This window comes from Mytilus californianus, unplaced genomic scaffold (genome assembly GCF_021869535.1).
Source record: "Mytilus californianus isolate M0D057914Y unplaced genomic scaffold, xbMytCali1.0.p SCAF_6, whole genome shotgun sequence".
Classification (NCBI taxonomy): domain Eukaryota; kingdom Metazoa; phylum Mollusca; class Bivalvia; order Mytilida; family Mytilidae; genus Mytilus; species Mytilus californianus.
In genome coordinates, this window is record NW_026262712.1 from 21,376,003 (window position 1) to 21,395,976 (window position 19,974).

The 19,974-nt window shown below is 33.2% G+C and overlaps 1 protein-coding gene across 1 annotated transcript in view; it reads left to right on the forward strand.

Moving 5' to 3' along the window:
- The window catches only part of LOC127705275 (uncharacterized), a 431,608-nt gene that overhangs the window by 329,055 nt on the left and 82,579 nt on the right, over nt 1-19,974 (forward strand). The window contains exon 50 of the mRNA XM_052209598.1: nt 6,415-6,538. Within this exon, the coding sequence (XP_052065558.1) occupies nt 6,415-6,538 (124 nt within the window). The remainder of the gene's footprint in view (nt 1-6,414; nt 6,539-19,974) is intronic.

Below are 19,974 nucleotides of genomic sequence, written 5' to 3' on the forward strand. Positions count from 1 at the left end.
GCAATTTTGTCTCAAATTGCATTTTTTATCTTGTCTTGCAAAATATGCAGTCTTTACATATACATTTTCTTGTGTATATTATTAAACAAAACAGTTTATTCTTCACGATTATTGTATATACATTCTTTTATTTTGAATGTTTTTTTTGTTTTTTTTTGTACATATGTATATTTTCTCATGTTTGGGGACAAACATATTGGAGAAGGGGGGAATTTGTCATAGGTGTTCTTTTATGTAAAAGTTTTTAAAGTGAATTTTATTGAAAAAATATATTATTTTAGAAAATATGAAATTATGAAATAATTGTATGACAAATTTTGATTTAATTACTCAGGTAAATTTTGTGAAACATGTCGCTTGTTAATAATTGCTCTGAGCAACATTTTGGTATCTTGTCAATGGTCATTAATTAATATGAGCAATATTATGTTTTAATTAGTATCATAAATGTAATTAACTTGTATCTCTGTAATTGACATTATTCATATTTCACCTTTGGACATTTTTGAACAATAGTATTAATACTCAAATTATCTCAATTATCAAAATTATCAATGTCTGTCATTTTATGAGTAGTTTTCAGCATTCGCCTTAAATATCGGGGTCGAACAGTTATTCGTCAGTCTAGTCTCGTCGGTGTCATCCAGAAAAGAGTGCTTCCAAAGCCAACCAGGCTCAGCTGCTCAGGAGAAACGCCAACACAAAAGACTTACTCAATGCTACTGTAATTGTTCAAGCCAGACAACATTAACTTGGAATATTTCGAACATTTTGGACTTAAACTCAAACTGTGAATGGATTAGTGAAATTAGTGACTTTGTTATTTGGAACATTTGGACTCTATTTATTTGTAAATTGTTTTGGCATCATTATCATCATTTAGATCTGTTATTATATAAAACTGTTACAACTTGCTGCTTGCTTTATAGTTTTGCCTGCCATCGCTCAAGTCTTGCGAAAGACTGACCTCCTGTCCCTTGGGTTGTGCATGTTCGATAGTCCCCCTTAAACTCGACGTGCACTGGCTCTTGGTGACAGATTGTTTACTTAAAGCCCTGAATTCAAAATAAATTCATAATATATGCCTATTTGTGATTTAAATTGTTTAGAAGGGCTTATATTTACTCTTGGCAGTCATTGCAACTCGTTGATCCTTCCTAAATAATTTTGTTATGTTATTTTTGTCCTGTCGATAACCCAAAAGTAAGCCGTAACACCTAAATGTGTTTTTTTGTGACCACGGCATTAAGAAGTACAAGCTAGAATTACAAAGAGACCTCAAAAAAACTTACAATAGTATGTTCTATCCTAAATATATACTAAATACTCCACATTGCTAGAAACAGGGAAAATATTTAGGAAATGTGAGGCCCCAGGGGGCAAAAAACAGAAAAAAATGCCTACCCTGGGTCATAAAACAGATAATTTAACTTGTAAATGCTATGATTTTATTATTTTCAAGGTCTTTTGTAAACAAAACAATAACTGTGCTGGAAAGTTATGCAAAAATAAGATGTAAGCTCATTTCTATCAAACTTTTAGTGAATTTATGCACCAGACTGATATCTTCTTAAATACAATTTTGCAAATATGGCTTTGTTTAGACACTTCTAGTTCATACATTAACTAACTTATGTTAGTTATATGATTAGAGATGATACTGTTGTGACAAGAATTTTTAATTGACCATTTGAGATATAAATTGTGAACTTTCATTGACAAATAGGCATACAGTATTAAAGATGTGGACTGGAGACACATGCAGGATTGGATACTTTGTATAATCTTGAATGTTGGAATGATTAACTACTAAACAATACATTTATAGTATTCTAAAATGCTTTCAATTTGTTATCAGAATAGTTTCAAACATGTTTTAGACATTTCATGTCAGAAAACATGCACATAGGGTAAGCTGGCAATGATTAAAGTCTTGTTTTCAAATTCTTTTAAAAACTGAAATAGGGGTAGGGGTATAAAATGTACTGTAAAAGGAAACTTAGAGTATATGCAGTGATTTCCTTAAGGCTATAATTCTGATAAATAAGTATTGTTGTGAGAAAAAGTGTTTTTAGAAGGTTTTCTATTTGAATAAATGTTTGTATAGGTTGCACTTTGTAAATACAGCTGTTTCTCAAACCACGCCTCTTTTGGGGAGATATATAATATTCATAGATATGTTAATTTGTTAATGTACTGGTTCCCATTTATGATCTCTGTGTTTCATCTCATAGAGACATCACTTGGGAATGTAACCAGTATAGAAAAACATGGTAGCGCCTAAATTTTAATTCTAAGGAGGTCCAAATATGAAGGTAAGGGTAGTAAAGAATTTTAGTATAAGTTTAAACTCTTAGAAGTTCAGGGCATATAAATGTTGAAAATATGCCGCACAGCCCTATATTTTGACCTTTGAATAAAATAGTAGTGCATATAAACTTTCCGTTCTGGGATATTATTTTTCACGAAACTTCATAGTAAAAGTGTCACAGTTTTAGCTGCAAAGGGAGTTCCTATGGGAAATTGCATTGTCTATATTTACAGAATTGCAACCTATATAGGGTTAAAAAATAGAACATACAGAATTTCACAAAATCTGGTTTATCTCAGAGATTTTAAAGAATTTAACTCAAATATGAAGTTTTATAAATATTTCATGAAGATTGAGAAAATCCTGAGCCTTAACTATGATGACTCAGCATAAATTCACAGTTTACAGTATGCATGGTTTACTTAAAGCCCTGAATTCAAAATAAATTCACAATATATGCCTATTTGTGATTTAAATTGTTTAGAAGGGCTTATATTTACTCTTCGCAGTCATTTCAACTCGTTGATCCTTCCTAAATAATTTTGTTAGGTTATTTTTGTGCTGTCGATAACCCAAAAGTAAGCCGTAACACCTAAATGTGTTTTTTTGTGACCACGGCATTAAGAAGTACAAGCTAGAATTACAAAGAGACCTCAATAAAACTAACAATAGTATGTTCTATCCTAAATATATACTAAATACTCCACATTGCTAGAAACAGGGAAAATATTTAGGAAATGTGAGGCCCCAGGGGGCAAAAAACAGAAAATAATGCCTACCCTGGGTCATAAAACAGATAATTTAACTTGTAAATGCTATGATTTTATTATTTTCAAGGTCTTTTGTAAACAAAACAATAACTGTGCTGGAAAGTTATGCAAAAATAAGATGTAAGCAGTCATTTCTATCAAACTTTTAGTGAATTTATGCACCAGACTGATATCTTCTTAAATACAATTTTGCAAATATGGCTTTGTTTAGACACTTCTAGTTCATACATTAACTAACTTATGTTAGTTATATGGTTAGAGATGATACTGTTGTGACAAGAATTCTTAACTGACCATTTGAGATATAAATTGTGAACTTTCATTGACAAATAGGCATACAGTAAGATGTGGACTGGAGACACAGGCAGGATTGGATACTTTGTATAATCTTGAATGTTGGAATGGTTAACTACTAAACAATACATTTATAGTATTCTAAAATGCTTTCAATTTGTTATCAGAATAGTTTCAAACATGTTTAAGACAATTCATGTCAGAAAACATGCACATAGGGTAAGCTGGCAATGATTAAAGTTTTGTTTTCAAATTCTTTTAAAAACTGAAATAGGGGTAGGGGTATAAAATGTACTGTAAAAGGAAACTTAGAGTATATGCAGTGATTTCCTTAAGGCTATAATTCTGATAAATAAGTATTGTTGTGAGAAAAAGTGTTTTTAGAAGGTTTTCTATTTGAATAAATGTTTGTATATAGGGTTAAAAAATAGAACATACAGAATTTCACAAAGTCTGGTTTATCTCAGAGATTTTAAAGAATTTAACTCAAATATGAAGTTTTATAAATATTTCATGAAGATTGAGAAAATTCTGAGCCTTAACTATGATGACTCAGCATAAATTCACAGTTTACAGTATGCATGGTTTACTTAAAGCCCTGAATTCAAAATAAATTCATAATATATGCCTATTTGTGATTTAAATTGTTTATAAGGGCTTATATTTACTCTTGGCAGTCATTGCAACTCGTTGATCCTTCCTAAATAATTTTGTTATGTTATTTTTGTCCTGTCGATAACCCAAAAGTAAGCCGTAACACCTAAATGTGTTTTTTTGTGACCACGGCATTAAGAAGTACAAGCTAGAATTACAAAGAGACCTCAATAAAACTTACAATAGTATGTTCTATCCTAAATATATACTAAATACTCCACATTGCTAGAAACAGGGAAAATATTTAGGAAATGTGAGGCCCCAGGGGGCAAAAAACAGAAAAAAATGCCTACCCTGGGTCATAAAACAGATAATTTAACTAGTAAATGCTATGATTTTATTATTTTCAAGGTCTTTTGTAAACAAAACAATAACTGTGCTGGAAAGTTATGCAAAAATAAGATGTAAGCTCATTTCTATCAAACTTTTAGTGAATTTATGCACCAGACTGATATCTTCTTAAATACAATTTTGCAAATATGGCTTTGTTTAGACACTTCTAGTTCATACATTAACTAACTTATGTTAGTTATATGATTAGAGATGATACTGTTGTGACAAGAATTCTTAATTGAACATTTGAGATATAAATTGTGAACTTTCATTGACAAATAGGCATACAGTAAGATGTGGACTGGAGACACAGGCAGGATTGGATACTTTGTATAATCTTGAATGTTGGAATGGTTAACTACTAAACAATACATTTATAGTATTCTAAAATGCTTTCAATTTGTTATCAGAATAGTTTCAAACATGTTTTAGACATTTCATGTCAGAAAACATGCACATAGGGTAAGCTGGCAATGATTAAAGTCTTGTTTTCAAATTCTTTTAAAAACTGAAATAGGGGTAGGGGTATAAAATGTACTGTAAAAGGAAACTTAGAGTATATGCAGTGATTTCCTTAAGGCTATAATTCTGATAAATAAGTATTGTTGTGAGAAAAAGTGTTTTTAGAAGGTTTTCTATTTGAATAAATGTTTGTATAGTGACCACTTGAAAAAAAAGTTAAAATTTTTTGTAATGTTAATTTCTCTCTCTTGTTATGAGTAATAGGATAACTATATTTGGTATGTGCGTACCTTGCAAGGTCCTTATGCCTGTCAGACAGTTTTCACTTGACCTCAACCTCATTTCATGGATCAGTGAACAAGGTTAAGTTTTGGTGGTCAAGTCCATATCTCAGATACTATAAGCAATAGGTCTTATATTGGTGTATTTAAGGATTGTAAGGTGTGCATGGCCAACTGGCAAGTGTCATATGACCTTGACCTCATTTTCATGGTTCAGTGGTTATAGTTAAGTTTTTGTGTTTTAGTCTGTTTTTCTTATACTGTATGCAATAGGTCTACTATATTTGGTGTATTGAATGATTGTAAGGTGAACATGTCCAACTGACAGGTGTCATCTGACATTGACCTCATTTTCATGGTTCAGTGGTCAAAGTTAAGTTTTTGAGTTTTGGTCTTTTTTTTTAATACTATATGCAATAGGTCAACTATATTTGATGTAGGGACATATTTTATGATACATGTACATGTCAGTCTTGCAGGTTTTATTTTACCTTGACCTTGTTTTCACAGATTATATCTGTGTTTATTTTTGGGTTTTGGTGTGTTTTTCTTAAAATTAGGCAATAGGTCAACTATATTTGTTGTATGGAAGGATTGTAAGCTGTATATGTCTGTCTGGCAGGTATCATCTGACCTTGACCTCATTTTAGTTGTTCATTGGTCAATGTTAAGTTTTCATGGTTAAGTTTGTTTCTTAGATAATATAAGCAATATGTCAACTATATTTAATGCTTAGATTGATTGTAAGGTGTACATGTCTGCCTGGCATGGTTCATCTGACCTTGACCTCATTTTCATGGTTCATTGGTCAATGTTTAGTTTTCTTGATTAAATCTGTTTCTTAGAAACTATAAGGAATAGGTCAACTATATTTGGTGTATTGAATGATTGTAAGGTGTACATGTATTTCTCTTTTGGTTTATCTGACCCTTACCTCATTTTCTTAGATCATTTTAAGTTTTTGTGAAAGTTGTAGTAAAGCTTTATGTTTAGGACTATTAATATAATATCAATGATTAGTAAAGAAGGCGATACATTTCAGCGTGTGCACTCTTGATACTGTTATTAAGCAATTTTTACTGTTATCTTAAAAGCTATAGCAGCTAGGTTAAACATTTTAATGCAGCACATGTGTTTTCATTGCCCTGCTCTTTTTACATCATTCAATCTTCATTCAGGGAGAGCTGAATTATAATTGAAGTCTTAAGTTCAAGGTCTTCTGATAGCTTTCTAGAAAGAATAATAGATTTTTTAGCTTATCATTAATGTTGTGACATATTTGAATGATTGTTAACAATTTTGTTTATAGATCAAGCTAATGCAGATGGTGACTTGGTAGGGGATGTTTGTGACAATTGTCCCTATGTCACTAACAGTGCACAGACAGATACCAATGAAAATGGTATTGGTGATAGCTGTGAACTCCAAGACAGGTTATTTATTTATCAACTTTTTCTCTCTTTGATATCTTTAGTTGTAGTTAATACAGTTTCATATTGTATTGATATTACATGATTTTGCAATATGGTGTAGATCAAATTGAGTTAACTATGTAAAGCACAATATTGTCCTATGAAATATTGTCCACCAAGACAAAATTGCATGATTTTATATCATGAAATTTTGTCTCCATCTATGCAATAATGTCCACAGAAGGATAATTTAAGATAGATAATTTAGCTTATCTGCAATATATTCCATCTTCATGCCTAATTTATCATGTACTGTGTTACAACTGGAGATTCTAATGACATGAAAAGGTAAAACTAGGCCACCAAAAATTGAGTGGTTTAGAGCGTCTGATATAGTGCTGACGGTGTTGTCTCAATATCTCGATAGCATGAGTTCAAATCCTGACTAGGGAAGAACAAAACTTTGCTTCCGCAAATTTGCAGATTTCACATTGTTGTGCTGATATTTAGAGTAATTGTATATATATATAAACAAGTCTAAATTGAAAACAATGTTCAAACCTATGATTGCGTTGGATAAAAACCGCAATTTTTATACGTGTGCATGTAAAACAATTTTCTAGGTAGAGGGGTCTAAATACAGCACAAACAACATTTTCCAAAAGACCAAAATAGTGAAAAAGTATATTTTAACAAAACGCATTTGACTAACAGGTCGAACAACGGATGTTCTTAAACCCTGCTGACTGCCATTGGCGATTGCCAAATAAATTAATCACCAGTACAAAATGGATCTTAATATTAATTTAATACCAAACAGAACAGAAAACAATAAACTTGTGGAAAAGATGGTTTACAACAAACATGAGGTGCAAATATTTTTATACACCATATCCGGATTTCGACAATTAATGTCTCTTCAGTGATGTTAGGGATCGAAACGGTATTTGGAAGGCCATATAATTTACACCGACATAGCTAGATAATACAATTAATTATCTAATTACTACCACAATTTGATATTAATAAGTATTGTAATTTTCATTGTTATTAATAAATGTAATGGCAGTATTACAAATTTATCTTGAATCAATCCTAATCCTATCTTATTTTTGGGAAATATTTTTACAAATTCATATGTGACGTCACTTTGTGTGTTTTTTTAGAATTTCAAATGTGACGTCACTTTGTGCGTTGAGGCTTTAGCTAACTCGGCTGTGTATTTTTATATGTTGGATTAAGTTGTTTTATGTAATGTATCCGTTTTTATTCTGTAGTTAGTCCCCACTTTGGTTTTATCATGTATATCTATTATATAGTCATTTTATAATATTTACTGTTTGCAAAATTATAAATTATTCTAAATAATAAGGATGTTCTTGTCCCATGCAGAAAATCCTGGCCGTGTTAGGCGCAACTTTTTGGAAGTTTTGGTCCTTGGTGCTCTTCACCTTTGTACTTGTTTTGGCTTTCAAACTTTTTTTATCTGAGCGTCACTGGTTAGTCTTGTGTGGACGACACGCACGTCTGGCGTTTTGAATTTTAAGCCTAGTACCTTCTGCTAGCTATTATTCGTGTGTTTCTTTGTCCTATATGTTCTCCCATTTATTTGTATTGTGGTCCTGTCATGTGATGTTGTCGTTTTGGTGTTGTGTTTGACCTTGGCATAAAAGCGGGAGGTTTGGTATGCCACAAAACCAGGTTCAACCCACCATTTTTTTCTTAAAATGTCCTGTACCAAGTCAGGAAAATGGCCATTGTTATATTATAGTTCGTTTCTGTGTGTGTTACATTTTAATGTTGTGTTTTTGTTGTGTCGTTGTTCTCCTCTTATATTTGATGCGTTTCCCTCAGTTTTAGTTTGTAACCCGGATTTGTTTTTATCTCTATCGATTTATGAGTTTCCAACAGCGGTATACTACTGTTGCCTTTATTTACCTCAATTTAGGTTAGACTCTTGAATTTTAAAGAGTCAAAATAGGATGAACGGATCATATAAACCCGAAGGAAAATGTAATACAAGCCCAAACGGAAAAATATAAACAAGTCTAAATTGAAAACAACGTTCAAACCTATGATTGCGTTGGATAAAAACCGCAATTTTTATACGTGTGCATGTAAAACAATTTTCTAGGTAGAGGGGTCTAAATACAGCACAAACAACATTTTCCAAAAGACCAAAATAGTGAAAAAGTATATTTTAACAAAACGCATTTGACTAACAGGTCGAACAACGGATGTTCTTAAACCCTGCTGACTGCCATTGGCGATTGCCAAATAAATTAATCACCAGTACAAAATGGATCTTAATATTAATTTAATACCAAACAGAAAACATTAAACTTGTGGAAAAGATGGTTTACCACAAACATGAGGTGCAAATATTTTTATACACCATATCCGGATTTCGACAATTAATGTCTCTTCAGTGATGTTAGGGATCGATACGGTATTTCGAAGGCCATATAATTTACCTCAATTTAGGTTAGACTCTTGAATTTTAAAGAGTCAAAATAGGATGAACGGATCATATAAACCCGAAGGAAAATGTAATACAAGCCCAAACAGAAAAAAAATATAAACAAGTCTAAATTGAAAACAACGTTCAAACCTATGATTGTGTTGGATAAAAACCGCAATTTTTATACGAATGCGTGTAAAACAATTTTCTAGGTAGAGGGGTCTAAATACAGCACAAACAACATTTTCCAAAAGACCAAAATAGTGAAAAAGTATATTTTAACAAAACGCATTTGACTAACAGGTCGAACAACGGATGTTCTTAAACCCTGCTGACTGCCATTGGCGATTGCCAAATAAATTGATCACCAGTACAAAATGGATCTTAATATTAATTTAATACCAAACAGAAAACAATAAACTTGTGGAAAAGATGGTTTACCACAAACATGAGGTGCAAATATTTTTATACACCATATCCGAATTTCGACAATTAATGTCTCTTCAGTGATGTTAGGGATCGAAACGATATTTGGAAGGCCATATAATATATATATATATAAAAGTCTGAAAATTACTCCCAATTAGATTTTTATGCTGAAATTTTTTGTCCCTCAGCAGGATTCGAAACTCACACCTTTGATACACTACAGCAGTATCTTAAGTCTTAAGACCACTCGACCACATCCGCTATATAAATATATATATATATATATATTTAAGTGTCTATAAATAGCAACATATAACCATGGAAGTATAATATTGACAGGAACTCCAACGAAAAATTAGCACATTCCCATCCCACTGATTTCTTTAAGAAAATAAAAGGTTCCGACTCAGTTTGTCAAGTACGTGATAACTCCTTTTGTGGGGTATCTGTGATGCCGCCTTCGCCTGTTCTTTTAACTGAAGCTGGTCTTATCACGTGATTTGATATCGATTGTCTTATCTACCTACCAATGTAAATAACACGGAAACTCCCGTGGTTATTTGTGAATCGCCACATGAATAAAAACACCTGTTTCCATTCAATAAATGAATAACAAAGCTGAAAAGATCGAAAAAATCGGTCCATATTTAACAGAATGACATAAGAAAATTAACTGCATTTGGAAAGAGGGCAAGCTTATTTTTAGTTTTGTTGATTATGTTGTAATCATTGGAACTTGGAAATCGGGAAATATTCGATTATGAAAATTACATGATTCTGAATTAGAGTGTTTGCAGAAAATAATGTGATGCGCTTGCAGTGTGCCAGATGGTGCCAGATAACTCAAAATTTAAGTTAAAGATTGTAACAATACTAAATCATATGTTTATTCAGTTAAATTATACTTTGGTATGCCAATTCGATACAAATTCTACACATTAGCCTTTGTATCTTATCCCCCAAGTTTTAATTTTTATATTTATATGAAAAGGGGGATAACTCAATTTTAATTTCTAAAGTGTCAAACAGCTGTTCCAAGTTGTAATTTGTTTATGTAAATATGTATATATGTTGTTAGATTAGAATGCTTAGTTCGTAATAAAATGTTTCTTTTATCCTATTGTTGTTAACATATATAGATTCAAAGTATGAGAGAGGTGCTGGTATAAATCCGTGAGACAGCAAAAACGAATAGAATCTTGTATACATGTTCTTAGAAGCAGCATCAGTTCAAACTTGGCAATAGTTTATTTAATACTACAGTATAGGACTTATAAGTTGGTATAGTTTGCTCAGGTCACAATGTTGTTGGTCTTTAAGTCATGCAAGAAATAGTAATAGGTTGGTAAAGTTCAAAAGATTGGCTTTCTTAATACATGTATCCAGTTCTGTTATTGTGGTATATGACATGAGACATTTACTAGTTTGTTCGTACATGTAGATATCTGTATATTGTCTTCATTTTACATTAGGAAATAACTGGTCTATAAACTCACACCTTTGATACACTACAGCAGTATCTTAAGTCTTAAGACCACTCGACCACATCCGCTATATAAATATATATATATATATATATATTTAAGTGTCTATAAATAGCAACATATAACCATGGAAGTATAATATTGACAGGAACTCCAACGAAAAATTAGCACATTCCCATCCCACTGATTTCTTTAAGAAAATAAAAGGTTCCGACTCAGTTTGTCAAGTACGTGATAACTCCTTTTGTGGGGTATCTGTGATGCCGCCTTCGCCTGTTCTTTTAACTGAAGCTGGTCTTATCACGTGATTTGATATCGATTGTCTTATCTACCTACCAATGTAAATAACACGGAAACTCCCGTGGTTATTTGTGAATCGCCACATGAATAAAAACACCTGTTTCCATTCAATAAATGAATAACAAAGCTGAAAAGATCGAAAAAATCGGTCCATATTTAACAGAATGACATAAGAAAATTAACTGCATTTGGAAAGAGGGCAAGCTTATTTTTAGTTTTGTTGATTATGTTGTAATCATTGGAACTTGGAAATCGGGAAATATTCGATTATGAAAATTACATGATTCTGAATTAGAGTGTTTGCAGAAAATAATGTGATGCGCTTGTAGTGTGCCAGATGGTGCCAGATAACTCAAAATTTAAGTTAAAGATTGTAAACTTTTATCGAGTGTTACACAAATATTTATGGTTTTCTCTATCGTAAAATGTTATTAACTTATTTATCAAATATGTTTTAAAGACTAAAAGAGGTTAATAATTACACGCATGTGATGACCTCTACATAGCAATATCAGGTTACGAGACAGATGAATTTTTATATAATTCCAAAGTTATAAACAACCTTAAACATTCAACCTAGTCCAAGATTACTCGATCTGACGTCTGACAGATTTATTTTTACGGATGGCTTTTAATTTTTCTGGATGCATTTAAAGAACGATCACCATGATGGGCCCTAAGCAGTTTAATTTTTGTTTATCATGGAAACCAAATTAGAATTTATTTATGTGTTTAAAATCTTAACAAGTCTGAAACATCTTACACCATATGCTAAGCAATTTATGTTTCTGTTTCTTGTTTAATTGCATGAAATATTTGAAATATTTGCCATTGGACTTTCAGTAAACAATAAATCAAAATATTTGATATTTTAACCCGTCCCCCCCCCCCCCGGCCAACTTTTGGATTAAATTTTTGTTGGAAATTCTTTCATTAAACACTTCATTAAAATATTTGTCAAAGTTAGCAGTAAAACGGCTCTCTCATGAATAAAAATCTTACTATTTTAAAATTGATTGCAACTTAAACTGAAATGTTTATGGCTATGAGTATTTTTACTCTTCAGTTTTTTTGTTTTTGTTTTTTTTATTTGGTGAAAACAGTCGCGGGGATTTCGTTTCTTTTCTTTTTATTTGTTTTTAAGCAGCAAAACCCGTAAAAACTGACATATTTGTCATTCACATGGTCGGTAAATGTCATTTCCTTGACAATTAAGTACACATCCGGTTATTTCGGTATGTTCCTTAATTACGATCATTCACGAGGTTCCAAAAATTTGATCGGAACCCATGTCGAGTTAATTAACAGATACTTAACGATTTTGCGGCATCGCACTATAAACGTTTGAAGTCCGCTTGTTGGAGTTCCTGTCAATATAATACTTCCATGATATAACATACAAATATATTTGAGTTTGGATTAATCAGAACAATGATTAATTCCATTACACAAATGAAATTATAAACTGCCTAACAATGTAACTTTAACACACTATTAAATACATAAATATTAGTCTGTTTAAAATATTTACAATGCGAGTAAAAATAAACACAAGATTTTGCTATACAAACTAGCTTCATCAAGCGTGCATCTATATCCAGTTGAAATCTGATGTAGATAAAAAACTTTGAAGCCCATTGTACATGAATTAAGCTGCCTTGTAAAGAATTCTAAATTTGGATGAAATTCAAAATTATCTACAAAATTGGTGATTGAAGTTTGCAATGTCCATTGGCGAATATTACAGGATAAAAAGGATGATGTTGTGTACTAAATTATTCTTTATCTTTCCTGTATCTTTTCTCATCTTTTTCATTAAGACCATCAGGTTCTAAAGTGTGGCGCTGGTGTATCCAAAAGTATAAAGTTATACCAATTACTCAAATACCAATGTAAAACGGAGATCTCAATTTATATTGAATAACATGCAACACTTGTGGCATTCAGTGTGGGAAAACAACGGTTAAATTCAACATTCGGCTTAATACTGTGGATTCATTATTATTCGTTGGATACCAATTTTCGTGGGTTTTGTGGTTACAGATGAACCTTGAATTCAAATGTTCAACAAATAGCATATTTTCAATAGGCTTTGTATATAGAGATTGGCAAAGCCACAAAATCAAATATCCACGCTTATGCAGTTTTCAGCAATCCATGAAAATTGATATGAATATAATGAATCCACAGTAACCATTGTTGAGGGAAAATCTGAAAGTTTCAACAGACGAAGAAATTGATGATGAACAATTGAAATAAATTCATAAAACACATGTATTCAATCTGACTTAAAGCTTATGGTCGTATTGATTAATTAATCTGGTAATGGGAATACATAATTCATTAATTCCCCAAAATTCTATAGTTTTCATTTGTTTCGATGTACAATACATGTACATTAAAATTTGAATGGGCTATTAAAGGAGTATGGCCACGAAGGGTTAAAAACGGCCCTGTCTCAGAAATTGACGAAATTACTGCAGAGGGATCACTTACTAGTGTAGTTCATAAAATGATAACCATTTAACGTGTAACTGTGTTTGTATAATTTTCCAGAGCATCAGAAAAGACCACGATACAATGGTATTTTAGCCATTTGCGCGTAACGCAAAAAGTTGTTTTCATTAACGTTCTAGTAATTTTAAAATCATTTCACCACAATAATTTTTTAACAGACTATTCCTTAAATCTTGTCCATTCATAATGTTTTTTTTTCTAAACTTTATTAACAGAAACTTACTAATATTAAGGCTTAAGCTGCACATAAGCGCTTCACTAAAGTTTTGTATGAGTGGCCTGTATACTCGTTTTCTGCATTGATATTCACAAAATTGAAATTGCAGAGACCATGTAAACAAACATAATTCTATAGCATAGATTAAATTAAAAGTCATGAATGATTTTAAAACATAATTAAGCAATGAATGTCTTATATTGGGCAGAAGGAATTAAGATTGAAAGCTGAAAAATGTCTTGGCGAGCAATGAACAGTCGTAAAAATGTATGAGGATAGTTGATTACACCACATCATATTATTTGTATATGGAAAGAAAGCCTGTGATTCACTAAAACACAGAAAAGTGTATTTTCTAGTAAAGAAGTAAAAGATGAAAACACAGATTAAGAAAACAATGTGTATAGACAATAAATAGCATGACATGTGCTTCATAATCATAGAACACATTATAGTTCATAAGTCATCAGACACAAGAACCATGTGTGCACTCATAAACATCATTCTCATTCCGGAGGAATACATGCTTGCTGTGTTACATGTTTGTTTTTCGTTCATTTTTGTGTACATAAATAAGGCTGTTAGTTTTCTCGTTTGAATTGTTTAACATTTGTAATTTCATGACCTCTCAAAGCTGACAATGCGGTACGGGCTTTCCTCGTTGTTGAAGGCTGTACGGTGATCTATAGTTGTTAATTTCTGCATCATTTGATCTCTTGACAAGAGCTATCTCATTGGCATTCATACCGCATCTTTTTTTTATGCCTCACCTACGATAGTAGAGGGGCATTATGTTTTCGGATCTATGTGGGTCTGTTCGTCTGTTCGTTTGTTGTTCTGTTTATTGGTTTGTCCATCTGTCCCGCTTCAGGTTAAAGTTTTTGGTCAAGGTAGTTTTTGATGAAGTTGAAGTCCAATCAACTTGAAACTTAGTACAAATGTTCCCTATGATATGATCTGTCTAATTTTAATGTCAAATTAGAGTGTTGACCCTAATTGCAAAGTCCACTGAACATATAAAAGGATAGTGCGAATGGGGCATCCATGTACAAAATGGTCAGTTGACCCCTTAAGGAGTTATTGCCCTTTATAGTCAATTTTTAACCATTTTTCGTAAATTTTTGTTATCTTTTACAAAAATCTTCTCCTCTGAAACTACTAAGACAAATTTAACCAAACTTGTCCACAATCATTATTAGGGTATCTAGTTTAAAAAGTGTGTCCGATGACCCCGCCCACGAACCAAGATGGCCGACATGGCTAAAAAATAGTACATAGGGTAAAATGCAGTTTTTGGCTCATATCTCTGAAACCAAACCATTTAGAGCAAATCTGAGGATAAAATTGTTCAATAGGTCAAGATCTATCTGCCCTGAAATTTTCAGACCAATCAGGCAACACGTTGTTGGGTTGCTGCCCCTGAATTGGTAATTTTAAGAAAATTTTGCAGCTTTTGGTTATTATCTTGAATATTATTATAGATAGAGATAAACTGTAAACAGCAATAATGTACAGCAAAGTAAGATCTAAAAATAAGTCAACTTGACAAAAATTGTCAATTGACCCCTTAAGGAGTTATTGCCCTTTATAGTCAATTTTTTACAATTTTCATAAATTTTGTAAATTTTTGTAAATTTTTACAAAATATTTTCCACTGTAACTACTGGGCCAAGTTCATTATAGATAGAGATAATTGTAAGCAGCAAGAATGTTCAGTAAAGTAAGATCTACAAACACATTACCATCACCAAAACACAATTTTGTCATGAATCCATCTGTGTCCTTTGTTTAATATGCACATAGACCAAGGTGAGCCTCTAGTTATATTTTCCAAGAACTTTTTTGCTAGACAAATCAGGAACATAGATATTGACGGGACTGTTTAAAATTTAAAAGAAGCGCCTTAGAGGGACATAAATGAGAATTCTTCACTCTAGGAAGGGGAATTTCTAATATACGCTCTGAAAATTGAATTGTTTTGGTTTTGCGTACTTTTAAACAGACACCATCTGAGTGAAAATGGATTTCCTCACGAGTAAAATGTCGCAAAGGATCAAAAGCTGAAATTGAAGGGGCAAACAAATTTGACTTCCTTAAAAAGGAGAAAAAAGCCACTAAGCAGGCTGCCCAAAAACACAAGTCCTTACTACTGCTGACTGACAGTAAAGTAAATATCTCATTCAAAATTTTTGGTGTAATAGGCAATTTTCTATGTATGGCAGCACCTAACACACGTTTAGCACCCTTGAGTACTGACTCCATAAAAAAGGAATCTATCGAAGATGCAACTCCTTATTCTAAATGTAGCAACCGCACATTGACAAATAATTTGTTATGGAATTAAATTGTAAACCTTGAAGATAAATAGGCTACATATCTGGCTAAATTCATAGGACTTAATGGAACAAGGGTAATATTTAATCTTCTACAAAATTCTGCGTATGACTTGAAATAGTTTAAATATGTCTTTTTGGTAGATTCAGCATAAGTATGACATCTAAAGTTAGCAACAATACTATCCAGTGATCTCACCTCCCTCGATACCAGTGAGCCTAAATAAAAGAAAACGAAGGGCATTACTAGACATGTGCCTAACAAGATCCTGTAAATACAGTGGCGGTCGAACATAATCATGCAAAAATTGTTCACAGAAAGGTAGATCATGCATCCGTGAAATACAGTCTGCTAGTATATTCGTTTTGCCTGGAACATGCTTAGCTATCAAGTGAAAATTATACGTTGCTGATAACCAAAAGAGCTCACGCAAAAAGGACATCAAAATAGCATTTTTTGATGTGCCTTTATTAATGCAACTTACAGTTACCGCATTATCGCAATGAACTATAATACGCTGACCACGCCAATATGGGGCCCATGGCTTTACTGCTAACGCCACTGAGAAAGCCTCTAATTCATTTATGTGAAGTTTCAAAGCAAAGGGGTGATCTTCTGCCCAATTTACATAAAACCAATCATTTTGATAGACACCCCCTCCACCTGATTTACAAGCATCAGTAGCTACAGAGGTGATAGGAACCTTTGCAAGTAAAATTGACTTCCCATTAAAAGTTGAAATAAAGTTATGCCACCACTTTATATCTTGCAATATTTCGCCTGTCAGACGCAATTTATGCCAATCTAGCTTTAATCGCATGATGCCGTTTATAATTCTACGGAGAAAAACTCTCCCGCCTCGAACCACAGCAGACGCCCAATTAAGCTTTCCCGCTAAAGATTGCAATTGCTTTTTTGAAGCACGCTTACGCAATAAAAATTCAGCTAATTCTGATTTCAAATCATGCAATTTTGCAATAGGAAGTCTAGTTTCTAAAGTAGTAGAATCTATCTCAACCCCTAAAAATACAATCTGTTGGCAGGGGTCTGTTACTTTAGACCAGCTGATACAAAAACCTAACTTCCTGAGCAGCGCAATTAAAATTGCTAACGCCTGAGCGCAGCGCTTCTTTGTCTTCTCGCAAATAAAAAAAATCATCTAAATATGCCACAATGGTGAAGCCTCTACGTGACATCATTCTGCGAATTGCCTGAGATAATCTATGAAAAATACCAGGTGCTAATTTTGATCCAAACGGAAGTTTTTTATCTATGAAAGTGTAATCATGACCCATCAGGAAAAGTCCATGTAAGCCCAGTGACCTCTCTACTTTGTTCGCTTATTTTGACAGATCTGTAAGCGGCCTTTAGGTTCACTTTTGACATATAAAAATTTTTTGAAACTAACTTGCATGCATCATCTACTGTTTGAAATTTTTGTTTATCAAATTCTCCTGCAAAATCATTTACTGCAAAACCTATTGGTCTGCTACAATCATGAATAATTCGAACTCCGCCATCAGATTTAGGGATAACCCCAAGCGAACTGATAATTTTGGGGGGGGAATTGACAAAAATATAGTTTCCGTTATCAATTTCTGTTAAAATTTGTTTATGTGCCTGTTTGTAAAAAGGGCTACTAGGCTTTGCAGAAGGATGATTTTTGGAGCGTACATTCTCTGGTAGGGGGACATTAGTGACAATGTCAAATCCATGTTCTATGCCAAATAACAAAAATTCTTTGTCAAAATCATCACTTAACTCATTAGTCCATGAAATTAGATCAAGAGCACGCATAGGCTTCACCATTGTATCTAGTTTTTTGTATGCTGAAATGCTGGGTGCTTTTCAGCACATGCAGGTATAGCACATGGATGCTCAAACTTACAGTGTGGCATAAAACAGCCTCTACGACTATTGAATTTCTTGCAAATCATCCTTCCCCCCGGAGAATGAGAAGCATATGTAACTGCATGTTTATTAGCCATTACTTTCGAGCTCTGAGTTTGAGGTGCAATGCGGGAATTCTGACTCTGCAAAAACTTTGGCCTCAAAAATACAGAATGGAGATGGGGAATGTCTGTACCCCATCTAAATTGGTGTTGCTTTTGCAAGCGTTGGTATTCCCGATCAAGGAAAAAAACAGACACCAACTCACAGCTCGAAAGAAATAGATAAATGCGCATAGTATAAGATAAATAATCCATAACTTGGGATGATTGTAACTCTCCTATAGCTATCAACTTATGCATTATGGACAAATTAGCCATAGACCATTGTGTTACCGACAATGTTTCTAATTTTGGCTTGACAGGCCCCGATTTGAAAACTAATTTGCCCCCTGACGATTCCGAAACTAATTCCTCTGATTCTGAGTGCCCCCCTAAAGTATTAGGTACAAAATCAGTTATATCAAAGAAATTCACATTAGGATCAAAATTTGTAGACTTTAAAAATATTTGAGGGTCTTTCCATGAGTAAATGTCATTGACCAGCAAATTGTCTCTACCTGTGGAAGAATTATGAGAGTCATTCACAAATTGTCCTGTAATGTTCTTCTCCCTCGACATCATCTTTAGGATCTCTTGCACATAGGCATCCTCCGATCGGGGGTTTGACGTATGGGCGCCGCCATCTTTGTTGTTTACATCGTCGCCATCTTTGTTGTTTACCCCGTCGCCATCTTGGTTGCTGGTGCCGCCATTTTGTATCCTAGCGGAAGTTCTCTGTGTAGCCTCGTTATCATTTCCGTAAGGGTGCGTGTCCGCCATATTCCCAGCTTCAGCGCGACCGTTCTTGAAAGTTTTTCCAACTGCTCGCAACAACACTTTTTGCTGCCCAAGCGGAATATTAAAAGCTGGCATATCCTCTTTTTCAATCAATGAAATCGCTTCCATAGAATCGAAGCCAAGTCTAATTAATTCGGAAGCTGTGTTTGGATTCAGCTTCATTGTGGATGCCCACATCTGTACCTGCTCGACATTACGTGGAAAAATCTACTTCGCCTTCACTGTCACTCGCCATATCGCCTATAGTCACAAATATACTATTTGGTACAACTGTTAAAAAAGTTTAAAGCAGAGCATTTCTGACTCGGATAATTCCGTCGCCGGAGCGTGCAGGATAAAAACTACAAAAGTCTACAGGGAAACCCAATAAATTCCATCACCAGATCACGGTATGCAAGGATTACACACGTCAACAGCAGATCTCAATAAATTCCATCGCCGGAATGTGCACAAAAGTCTACAGTGTATCACTGTTAAATATCATTCTCGGGAATTCAGCTATTCAGACAAAAGTTCTCTATACTTTCACTGGTTTTAACAACGTTGCCGAAATATCCATTTCCAAGGATTTAAACCAATTTTTCCCGTAAAATTTATCGATGTTTAAAGACAATATATATATATATTTTAAATTTGCTAATGCCAAATTGCAATGCGTCTGCTTCATGCAGTTGTATTATCTAGAATGCCTAAATGAGGCGCGCAGTAATTAAAACAAAAGGATGATAATTAATTAATTATCTCTGCCGATTGGATAATTTGAAATAAGGGCCTTGTTCTGATTGGTTCCCTTCCCACATCTCACAAAGCAATTAGAGAGCGAGATGTCAAGAGTGGCCAGTAAGGAATTCCTTATATCATTGGTTGTTATTAATAGATATAAGCTGAAATAAAATACCCAATCGGCAATAAAGGACAGGTAATGC